We start from the raw sequence: 12,317 nt of genomic DNA on the forward strand, positions 1-12,317 counted from the left end.
ATTTTTTTTTAATACAGAAATAACTGAGCTTTCTATTTGGAGAGGCTTTCTGAAAAATAACTTTTTTCCCCCCCTGCTCGGGGTAAGGTATTTATCTGATCTCATGCATGACTACACTGAGAATAACTCCCCAGGTGGTAAAAGTAACGGACTTACTTTCTTGTCCACAAACTGGAGAAGGTGTCAAATGAAATCTTGGGGATAATGTTGAGTCATAACTACTCTAAACTGAAATAAGTCAGTAATTGTATATCTAGTTCTTCAAAATATCTGAGTGAACTTTTAAATTCAATTACATGGATATTTTACCCATATAATATCAAATACCTGAATGTTTCCAAATTACCAGTTTGACTAAGTACTAATTTTCATTCTAATGTTTGACTGTTAGGTTAAATTAGTCTGTGTATAATGCCGAAATACTAAATGGTAACATAACATTCCAAATTAGCCAATCTTTAAAAGTATGTGTAACTCATAATAAAAAACAAGTCTAGGGGCGCCTAGGTGGCTCAGTCGTTAAGCATCTGCCTTCAGCTCGGGTCATGGGATTGAGCCCATCGGGCTCCCTGCTCCGCGGGAAGCTTGCTTCTCCCTCTCCCACTCCCCCTGCTTGTGTTCCCTCTCTCGCTGTGTCTCTCTCTGTCAAATAAATAAATAAAATCTTAAAACAAAAAAACAAAACAAAACAAAAAAACTAGTCTAACTCCTCCCTCTCCCCCCAAAAAATCCTACTTACAAAGATATGTAACTTACTACAAGGAATATCTGCCAAGACAATCTTTTCTTCACTCTAATACATTAAGAACAAATACTATTGTGGTTCAAATGTACTATGCACTTGCAATTGTACACATGAAATATCACTATGACAGACATTTCTCTGTCTTCTTAAATGTGAGTCTGATAGGTATCTGGCAGTTACTTCGTGTCTCTACCTGATGGGCAAATTTTGTATATACTGTATTTTCATAATGGTCCATCTATTTAAAAGATCACTTTATTGACACAGATCTAATCAGTGAATGTAATAATAAACCACGTAACATTACAAAGGAAAAATAAAGCTTACGTCATCTGGATATAAAGGAAAATTGATTATCACTGTACAGGAAACAAAATCACATGGAAATGGAAGACATGAAAGAAATCATTAGTATGTACGATGCAGGGATTAGTCAGATTGGTACTTTACTGACTGACCTGGCTAATCTTAGGCACTGGACAAGGCTCAGTGAGGTACCCTAATGATCACAGAACTGTCAAGCAACTAATACTTGCTATATACATTGTATAAGATACATAGATGAGTTTATATAATGAAACTAATATATTGCTTCACAATTTTGAGTATTGTAATGTATTTTTAAAAACTTGCTCAATATTTGAGAAAAAATACTATAATTTTATAAGTTCAGAATGTAGGACCAGCCATAAAGCCTATTCAATGTAACTGAAGACCGTCGGGGAATTTCTGGGTCGCAAAATGTTAAATAGCACAGACATTAGAGACAGTGAAAGATTTTATTTTTTCTTTTACTTTCATCCAAACACACCCTTTTCTGGAAAACATAAAAGCATGCACTTTGATGGCATTCTTATAAAGAAAAACTAAGTAATAACTAAGCTGCAAATCAATAATAAGAATAACACAAACAAAGGCTTAAATGATATGTGAAAAGATTTACAGGTAGATACAGGGCTCTTAATTTTAGAAAATAATAATTCAAATCATATCAACGCATGTTAAAAAGAAGCTTCTAATTTTCCAAATATTTTGATACAAAATTTTTAAACTAACAAATATGTCTTATAGAACTGTGAGAATATAAGTATGTTCATAAGAAACATGATGTTCAAAGTGATCTTATGCCGTTCACTGTGACTTCTTAAAATCAGTTATAATCAACATAATTCCAATGGTACTACTTCTTAAAATTTAAATTTAGAGCATATCCATGATATTCAAGGTAAGTTGCACAACTTACATTTACTTTGATCTAATTAGAAAACGGTTCTAACTTTAGGGTTGTTAAAAAAAGTATTAACAAAGACATGGGATTGATTTAACCTTCACTTTACAAGAAAGAGAAAACGACAATTTGGCATGAGAACACTTTTCAGAAGTGTGACCTACGCCGCCGTGCACAGTTAGGCCGACCGTGTCCTGTGGGGATGTGCACACACATACTCACGCTAACGTACACGGACAACTCACACTGCCCAGCTGTGCCAACGTGCTGTCTGACATGGCCTGCTCTCTGGGTCTGGAGAACCGGTTAGACAAAGTTTCCCTTCTTTATTATTTTCATTTTGTTCATCATGATTCAGTTGGTGTGTTTCATCGGGGGCATGGGTACAATTTTACAACCAAAATCCATTAGGCAGAAATGTTATCTTAAAGGGCTGGTAGGCAATCAAGTTGAAGTTGTAACATAAAAATAGAGCAGATCCAAAAAGGTCATCCTCTTGCACAGGATAAATTTATTATTTCATGACTGCAAACTGAATCGTGCGATTTGGTTCCGGAAACACAGCTCTTGTTTTGAGGTGATATGGATTAATTGTGTAGCCCCATTAAAACCAATGAGAACTAAACAAATTCATTCAGGCCTGATGGATTAAATCTCCCTGGCTTGTGGAAGGTGAACTTGACATGAGACAAACGCAAAACGCCTTTCCCGCAGCTAGCGAGGCTGGCTCACAAGAGCTTAAACGAACAACTTTGCAGCAGGACAAACCCTGGCCGGCTACAGTTCTTCCCTGTGCACGTACGGTACCAGGCACCGAGCAGCACACTGCCAGTAAGCCAAAGGAAAAGAATCCAAACCCAGTGGAAATCGACCGTGATGACATAAAAAAAAATGACTTCTGAATTAAATGCTGTGCTAAACTCAATAGTAACAAGCAAAGGCACATGCTAGTAAATCTAGTCAGACGTGTGAAGGCTCCCATCACCTCAAATTATCTGTGGACTCAGGTCCAATAAAGGTTCACACTTAATTATTTTGATATAAAAAATAATAGCAAACCTGAAGGTTTTCAAGTAATTATGGCACAGATGCTGGGAAGTACTAAGAGCTTAGCATAACTCTTCAAAAAGCCGGGCAATGTAAAGTTCTGCTATAATGAATCAGGGTCACAATTCTAACTTAAACTTAATTCTCATATTTTGTACATTATTCTTTTGTATACAATACAGGGTGTGCAAATTAAGCTGTTTCAATAAATATTAGAAATGTTAATTACTTTGCAAATATAAAGTAAAATCGGCTAATAATGCAATACAATAAAAGCATGCGCTAACCAGAGCTTCCTCCCCACGGACAATTTCTTGCCCTTTTCCTTGGTATGCCTCTTGACACTTAAATACAATTTCTTTCACTCCCTTGGAGACATTAAGCAAAAAGCAAAATATTACATAGCTCCAAGATACTAAATACTTTAGTGATAAAGGTTGGACTAGTCAAGTTGTAAAAAATTAAAAATAACAAATACAGTGAAATATACTGCAAGTTAATGTTCATGAACGCAGCCATCTGAATTACAAAACAAGAACAAATTATACAATCCTAAGAGTCTTCTGAAGATGACATTAGTTCATAGGAAATGCCAAGTATAGCATAAACTGTTTAGTTTTTCCCTTTCCAGCAGCTTCTGTTCTAAAGTTGTAAAACCATGTATGTTTGCCCAAGACCCACTGCATATCGGCTTTAATCAGAAATTCTATTTTATCCAATGTTCAATCAACAAGGCTTTATTTACACTTCTTACTAAAATCAGGAGACAATCTGACGTAAGGTGTGGCTGCCAGCACTGAACCACGGAGCACGTCCCGCTGTCTGCAGACAGCTACCTGCTCAAGCTTTTATACTGACCCACAAGCAGCCAATTAAGGTTCCATAAATCCACGTTCTTACATAGAGTTTCCTTCCAGCCTCGGTCATAAGCATACCAGCAGTCAAACCACTTAAGATCAATAATGATGGTAAAGTCTTCTTGAGACTTAATTTAGAATTAACACTTTCCCCAGGAAATTTGTTTCTTCTTTCTGGATCCAGTGAATCATAAAACTCTATAAGCAACCTATGGCCAGAATGGAAAAAAAAAAAAAATTAAAGTTTCAGGTTTAGTCATTTAATAGTCTAATTTAATAAATAGCTCTGGATGCCTATTACATGCTGGAAAAGCTATAAGGTCCTTGGGGAAAAAAGATGAATGAGGAAATACCTAGAGACTTGATTTAATTGGAGTTTCTAGACTTTAAAAATATCTTTATATGCTCATGATTAGTGTAGATGAATTGTATTATATGTAATTTTTTAAAAAGATGGTTTTAAGTAGTTTCGTGGGAAGATTTTTTTTAAACTTCAGATTTTTAATAATTTTGCAACAACCAGACTCGCTCACACATGGGTAATAACCCATCTCACTTCGTCTCCATCTTCCCCATCTTTACTCCTTCTTCCTACAGCTCCCATCCTATCAGAAGTCAAAGAGAAGATCAGCAGTTCTTATAACATATATGGAGTTTCCCCCCAAAAGCCCTCATTCACATGGGATTATAAAAAAAGGTACAAGAATGAAAAAATAGCATAGTTAATTCATTTTCCTATCTTATTTAAAAAATGTAAAGTTATAACAGCAGGACAGACTGAGCATAAAACTCTCAAACACAAGTACAAAGCAGAAAATCCTTCCATTACCTTAACACGTTCCCTAGCGATAAGCACTGTTTTAAAAGGTCCAGACTCATTCTAAGTATGTACTAGCACCTATGACACGAAATACATTGGATATTAAGCATATTGTTCAGGCATTTTTTTCTTTTCTGAGAACTGATTTATGTATTTTACTTTTGAAATTTCTTCCATAACCCAAGTGTGTGGCAGTGAATGGTTGGTGAAATAAATTATGTCATGTACAACTGATGGTCAATGAAATACGGAAATGTAACTACTTGTCTATAAATTTTAGAGTCTCATTTTCAATGCAGCACACTTCTAATAATTTTCACTTTTTAAAGTTAACTCAAAAGAGTTAATGAGGAAATAATTTTATTGTAATACAACAAAGAAAGGAACAGAGCAGTCTGCTGAGAAGCGTATCAGGAGAATAAAACACAGGTAAAATTTCTGAACACAAACCTAATTTTGGAAGTCTTACTTTTGAGTCTGTAAGAACGCCACACTTTTCAATGTGGTTTTAGTAAACAATGCATCCTATAATTAATGGATCTATTTTTTTTTCAAAAAGAAGATAAAAAGTAGAGATGTTTAAAACATATCTTTCAAGAAACAGGGCATGCATCAGAAAGGATAAAACTCTCATTGACAGCAAACAAACAGTAAATAATATACCCTGAAGTTTTCATCCAAGAGAATTCAGTTTCTAAGTATCATATCAAAACCTGACATCCACTTTTTATCTTCCTAAAAAGAGAAGAAAATTCTAATTTTTTTTCCTTTAGAAAACTGTATGAAATCCAAGGTGTCCTGTTACCCGCTATGGAGGGCACCTGCTCCCCTGGGTTCGCCCGTCAGTAAGTGGCACTTCACATTCCCTCCCTTAGTTCGACCTCACTAAGCTGTGCCTCACCTGGGAGGTATCTAAATACACCTGTAACTTACTGACAGGCAACGCTCAGCAAGGGTCAACACTGTTGTTTGCTCTGAAGTGATGTGATTAGCACGGATGAGCACAAGGTCAATCCCAGAAACTGTTTAGGCCCCAAAATACTAACAGCAAAAGACATTTTGGTCAGAACGTCACCTGCCCCTTCTTCTTCCAACAAACATACCCATGTCCTTTCCACACGTACATCAGACACAATGCTCTATCCCACAGCTTCGCTTTCTGGGCATCGTGGGCATGCCAGCTAGTTCTCAAACACACCACCTCTTTGTCTGACCCGGGAATGCACACCTGGGGCATCTCACAGTGGAAAGCTGGTGGGGGGGAGGTGTTTTCTAATTTTACATCCCACCACAGAGTGCCGTCTAGGAAATATTGTGAATGAAAACAGGGAGGCCTCCTATAACAAGTTCTTTCACAGACAATATAACAGTAAGGTTTAAAACATGAACAGACTGGACCTGAGTTTACAAAAAAGCATTACATTAGTTTCAAATTGTTTATTTACTACAGTGAAATGTAGCTGAACCCAAGTTTTTGAAGTAGGAGAACTGCTGTTACTCACTTATCTTTAATTTCAAAACGCTCATGAAGCCATCTTCTCATAAATGCTTGTTCTTCTGGGACATCTTTTTTGTCTATACGATCAATGTGAATATGAATTTTTGGACATTCTTTGCAGAGAAATTCTAACAAGAAACAAAAAAATTTCATTTTTTGTTATTTTACAACTCACGGTTATATAAAACAACTGAAAACGAGGTAAAAAATATTTTTAAATGATGAAAAAGCAGATTCTTCAGCAAAAAAGAAAAAAGTTAAAAGAAAATAAGAATTCTACACTGATGGTTTTAGGTTTCAAGCTGAAGTAGAAGAGTGTGTTATAACATCCCAGTCTACCACAATTACCTGAAGTCACTAAGCTAAATGGATAGTACCAAATGTTACTTTTCATAAAATAACCTTCAATTCCACAGGCGACCCAGGAGTAGAAGCTGGACTCCACTGCAAGTCCACACCCACCCTCTGAAGGGTGCCCAAATGCCAGCCACCCTCAGGCTCACGAATAACCTGCAGGAGACCAGTCCGCTGTTTCCAAGCATATCACTCATCACACACTGTCGCTTCTGTTCCCACGAGGCCATAAGTCCCCGAAGGGCTCAGATGAAGTCTGTCTGGTTCACTCTGCCAGAGCCCTGGGAGCATGAAGCACTTAAACCCCTGAATCCCTAGTGCCTCGGCCGGGCACATCAGCCTGTCACGGAGTGTCACACACCCAGGACAGACGTGGGAAAGGGAGCTCCACTCCTCTAGGACTTGCTACTGGTTTCCACTCACTGGTACTCCCAGCTCTCCTGGCCTTCGCCGTATTTTCACACATCATATTTGGTTTAGGAACCAAAATTCTTTCTGTGGAATAGCTATGAGCTTGTAAGTGACTACAGTTCCTAAGACAGGCTAATTTGAACAAAGCAGGCAGTCCTCTTTCAGCCTGGGTTGCACAAGCAATGAGGCCAGGATTTATTCCAAGACAAGAAGTAACTCTGAGCTGGGAAATTCCCCTTCTTGTGGATGGCTTTTGGTGAAAAGGTGAGATTATGAACAGATTGAAATTCCCTGGAGAACAAGATGTTCCTAAGAGATCTAAGAGGACACTATGTTCCCTAGGTGGATGCAAGGAGGAGGCTGAGACCTGTTATCTCAAGTTGAAATGTGTTCAAAGACAGCGTTCCAAGAACATGCTCTGTGGTGGAAGGAAGAGTTTCAGCTTCAAGAAATCTCTAGTCTTTGGACTCTGCACATGTTTGTTTTTTGTTAGGTATTCTCTACAATTCTTCTTCTTTATCACTGGTGTCAAGCCTTAATAACACGCGGCATTTCCGTCATCAAAATTATCTTGCCGTTATATACTTTCAGGAGGGAACTGGCTTTGATGATAAAGGCACAAAAAGCACAGGGGGAAGACTGGACTCTTCAGAATTTTTGTCTTAGTTTTCTCAAGTTCTGTTGTCGGTTACGGAGCCGAGGAACTGCAGAAGAAGGATTTTAGCCGCCGAACCATGCAGAGGTTCAGAGCACGGACAGTGAGTCAGGCAGCCTGGGTCTTGATTCCTGATCAGCCCCGGGCAGACGGGCTCGCTCTCGGTGCCTGCCCCCCAGTCTGCAAGGCAGAGATAGGGGGGCAGCGCCAGCCTGACAGGGGCGCCGCGAGGGGTCCGGACTTCGAGCTCCGAGAGCAGCGCCAGCACACCGTATGCCCTACGGGTCGGCGATTCCAACTTTTTAGCCTCACGTAACTTCTCATCTCACCCTCTCATTTGTATTTCTGATCCATAAAAATGCAGATCCCAACACCAGTTCTCCTACTTTCATCTAATTATCAACATCCCCTGCTCAACATCGCCGTAATTAAACAGTAAGCCAGCTGACGCCGCAGGGACACGCACAGACACAGGCTGTGAGGAGGTAAAAGTGAGCAGACTTGAACTTGTAACTGCGGTGCCTGGGAAGTGAGTGTGTTTCATGAGACATCAGCTGAGGAGGGAAGAGGCACGGACACTGAGAAGGACTCCCAAATTCATATGGGAGTAAAATTTACATGGTACCCTGGTGTTTACAACACAGTTTTGTGTACATTATTTCATCCAACCTCCAGGAGTCCCTGTAGGCAAGTGCTACTACCCTTGTAGGGCTTGGAGAGGACCAAGAGCCAGCGTGGATGGCAGTGGAGCCCCATCAGCCCAGTCTCTGGGGTGAGGACCCAAATGAAAACCATGAGAGAATCATCAGATAAACACTAAATGACTTTCAGGAGACAAGAAAGAAGTGACATAAAGGGGGACGCCTGGGTGGCTCAGTCGGTTAGGCGTCTGCCTTCGGCTTGGGTCATGGTCCCGGGGTCCTGGGATCAAGTCCCGCATCAGGTTCCCTGGTCAGCAGGGAGCCTGCTTCTCCCTTTGCCCCTCCCCCTGCTCGTGCTCTCTCTCTTTCTCAAATAAATAAATAAAATTAAAAAAAAAGAAGTGACATAAAGGTTTTCTTCAATATTTAAAAAAGCTTCATGTATCTATACTTGTAAAAAGTATGTTCATTGGAGCTTATTTCCTATTGCATGAACAAAAATTTTCCCATAATATTTAGAAATATACAGAAAAAGTATTCTAATTAAGGTATAATTTTTTTAAAAAAGATCTATTTATTTGAGAGAGAGAGGGAGGGAGGGAGGGAGAACATGAGCGGGGGCTCGATTCCAGGACCCGCCACCCTGGTGCCCCGAGATATAATTTTTTTCTAATTAGAACTTCCCCTGTAGAGCCCTAGAGTGTATATATGCCAGTGTTACAGGAGTCTTTCAAGTATTCATACTTGTCACAGGACTAGTCTCTGGAGAAACTAAGTTCCATTTGCTCTGTGCCTGGGGAGCAGGCGAGATGGAGACAGGAGAGAAGAGCAGAGAACGTGCATGTGCTGAACTGGAACAACCTCCATCCTGGCACCTCACCGGCTCCCACGTGCTGCCTTATAACCCGCCCCCTTTCCCTCTGGGAGGAAAAAGATGAAATAAATCCAGGAGTAGAAAACTGGGTAGATAAACCATTGTATAGTCACATCAATGGATGTTATGTAGCATTTTTAAAACATTACAGAAGTGTATATACTGACGTATAAAGATGTTTATGATTAAAAGCAGGATATAAAAGAAAACAATATATACAAATGACCTCACCTAAAAATATCCAAAGGCACAAACATACTCTAACACAATGACATTATAAAAAGGAAGATTTTGAGGAAAATATCCAAATTGTTAAACACATCTGGAAGGTGAGCCTATGGAGTTTTCTTCCTTCTTTTGGGTTACCTGTAATTTTCCCCTCCAAATAAGTTTTCTTTTCATATAAGAAAATATTAAACAGGAAAAAGTAACCTAGCACCATATTAAATGGTTAAACAGAACATCAAATGTTATCCTTAACTTCACAATTTATTACGATATACCACCCACTGTAGAAACGGAATTTAAGTAAGTCTATAATCAGACTGGCCTGTCTCTCCTCTGCCCAATGGACATCGTCCAGAGAAGACAAAGACCCTGATGACAAGACCAGATGAACCACAAAGTGCATGCCCAGGTGGGCTTTGATCACTATTCACCTTATAACGAAAGACACCACGAAACAGGAAGCACAAGGGACACTACCTGCTGCCTAGCTCTCTAACATGAGGCCGCATTAAGGCCCAAACCGTAAGACTCGTGATCACAAGAGTTCAAGAGTTCATTCACACCGCCCCCCCCGCCCCCAGCAGCTTCTGCCCCCACCTGCAGCCAATCCATGCTAGCAGCCTAGAGCGAGCTGAGGCCCTGCACGGTCAACAATCATCCCAGGTGACTCGAGAGAACTGTGATACTCCTACAACGCTTTGAGAAGACAGGCCTGCGGCATATAAATGCACAATCTAGCAACTATGGAAATGTTTTTTAATTGGGCTATCAAATATGAGTATTGAATGATAGTCCACTATGTATGGAGATAATATTTAATACTAATCACACTCAACCACCAAGTACTTATGATATTCTAAGTTATGGAATTTTATACCTAACTCAACTTACATCATAAATTTAAAGTGCATCTTAATCTACACCAGATTAAAGTAGAGCAGAATAGCAATCAATTTATATAATAACGAGAGTGGGGATTCTCAAGCTACAGGTCCTGGCCTCACGATTAAAATCAACTTGTAAATAGCGAAAACCAGTTGTCGCCTCTCATGTGCACAGTGTACTGGTAAAATCTCTCAGCAGCGGTGATGTACGTGCATTTGTGGAGCTGGCAGACCCCGCCAGGGCAGCTTCCACGGAGGCTGTGCAGCGCTGCACCCCTAACAGCAAAGTACGGACGTGACTTTTATACTTGAATTTCACCCACGGGCCTGTTACCAAACCCGAAACTGGGATTTTTGCCAATCTGATAGTAAAACATGGTATCTTGCTAAAAATTTTAATTTGCACTTTTCTTATTATGAGTGAGATGGAGCATTTTTTTCTGTGAGCTACTACTGAGTTATTGATCATCTTCTCATCAATTTGTAGAAGCACTTTATATGTCAAGGAAATCCGGCTTTTTTTTCTGTGATCTAAGTTGCAAATATCTTCCCAGTTTGTCTTCGGTCTTTTGATTTTACTCTGGTGTATTTTTCCTTGTGGAAACATTCACCCTTAATTGATTGAAATGACAGATTTATTTTCCACATGGCTTCTGGGTGTGATCGTTAGAAAGGCCAACCTTCTCCAAGAGAGACAGTTTGTAAGGACAACACAAAGCCGCTGTCAGCTAATGTGTATGCAGTAGAGAAAGCAGAGCAGTGGGGCAGGGTGGGGGGGGCTGGGTTGGAATCTAGACAATGCAAGTCTAAAATGGTTTTCTTCCTCAAGGCTTCTCACCCTGTTGCCGGAAGGTAAAGAATTACCATATGCTGAGCACTAACCTTGTGGCTTAAGCACTTAGTACCACCAGGAGTGCCAAAGCAAGAGAAAGCAAATGAGCTAGGGAAGAGGAATGTTGTGGGAACAGCAAAGCTGGGGGAGGGCAACAGAGGGGAGGGGTTTCACTTGGAAAGGAGGCCTGGCCTACACACAGCCTTCCATTCCAGAAGGCAAGGGAGTGAAAGAGAGGGACAGCTAGGATACAGAGTCCTCAGAGGGCAGGCTAAAGAGGGTGGGACTTGGCCTGTGAGCACTGCCGAAGCCAGGAGCTCTTATGACCAGGACGTGGCATAATGAAAGCATTTTGCAAAGGTTATTATGGGAATTATATCTGTTTCTCATAAACAATTAAAACATGTTCAATAAATCTCATTTTTTAAACGATAAACTAGTGATAATATTGTTGAACAACCAAATGCATGTGTTTTCAAATGTAAAAATAGGTCAATGACTTCTTTGATGGTTAAAAAAAAGGAAGAAAAAATATTAACACATTGCCTTTTTTGATAACAAGGGGAGGATTTCTAGAGTAAGAATGTAGACTTAATTTTGCACACATGATACACAAACAATTAAGAAAAGTGGTTACCTCTGGGCAGGGAAAGTTGGACCCCGAGGGGAGGGGGACGTGGTGGAAAACAAGCCATTTCACTGTACACTTTATAGAGTTGTGGTTTTTAAACTGTTTGATGTATAATATATTCCAAAAAATTCCATTTAAAGTGAAAAAAATCTTCAGCTTCCAACGTGACAACTGCTCTGTGTCAAAGGCAATTGTGAGAGTAATCAGTCTTACTACTTCAGATTTGTTTTTTTTTTTTTTAAAGATTTTTATTTATTTGACAGAGAGAGACACAGTGAGAGAGGGAACATAAGCAGGGGGAGTGGGAGAGGGAGAAGCAGGCTTCCCGCAGGGCAGGGAGCCCGACGCGGGGCTCGATCCCAGGACCCTGGGATCATAACCTGAGCAGAAGGCAGATGCTTAACGACTGAGCTACCCAGATGCCCCACTACTTCAGATTTGTATTTCCAGCCACTATGACCGATTTTCACCCCATTCACCCCCCCCCCATTAGTGCTTCATCCCTTGGTCCTCTCTCCCAACTTCCTGCTCCGGGGAGCTACTCTGTCTGTCTTCTGGACAATCTTCTGAACACCAGCCTTCAAGAGGTCCCACTGACACACACACTCTGAC

The 12,317-nt window shown here is 40.1% G+C and overlaps 1 protein-coding gene across 1 annotated transcript in view; it reads right to left on the reverse strand.

Annotated features, from left to right (window-relative positions):
• Positions 1 to 1,510: 1,510 nt before the first annotated feature.
• Positions 1,511 to 12,317, reverse strand: part of AGPAT5 (1-acylglycerol-3-phosphate O-acyltransferase 5) — a 61,856-nt gene continuing 51,049 nt past the window's right edge. Inside the window, exons 7-8 of the mRNA XM_036081017.2 lie at positions 6,200 to 6,323; positions 1,511 to 4,086 (exon numbers count right to left, since the gene is read on the reverse strand). Of these exons, the coding sequence (XP_035936910.1) occupies positions 3,861 to 4,086; positions 6,200 to 6,323 (350 nt within the window). The 3' untranslated portion in view covers positions 1,511 to 3,860. The remainder of the gene's footprint in view (positions 4,087 to 6,199; positions 6,324 to 12,317) is intronic.

This window comes from Halichoerus grypus, chromosome 3, assembly GCF_964656455.1.
Source record: "Halichoerus grypus chromosome 3, mHalGry1.hap1.1, whole genome shotgun sequence".
NCBI lineage: Eukaryota > Metazoa > Chordata > Mammalia > Carnivora > Phocidae > Halichoerus > Halichoerus grypus.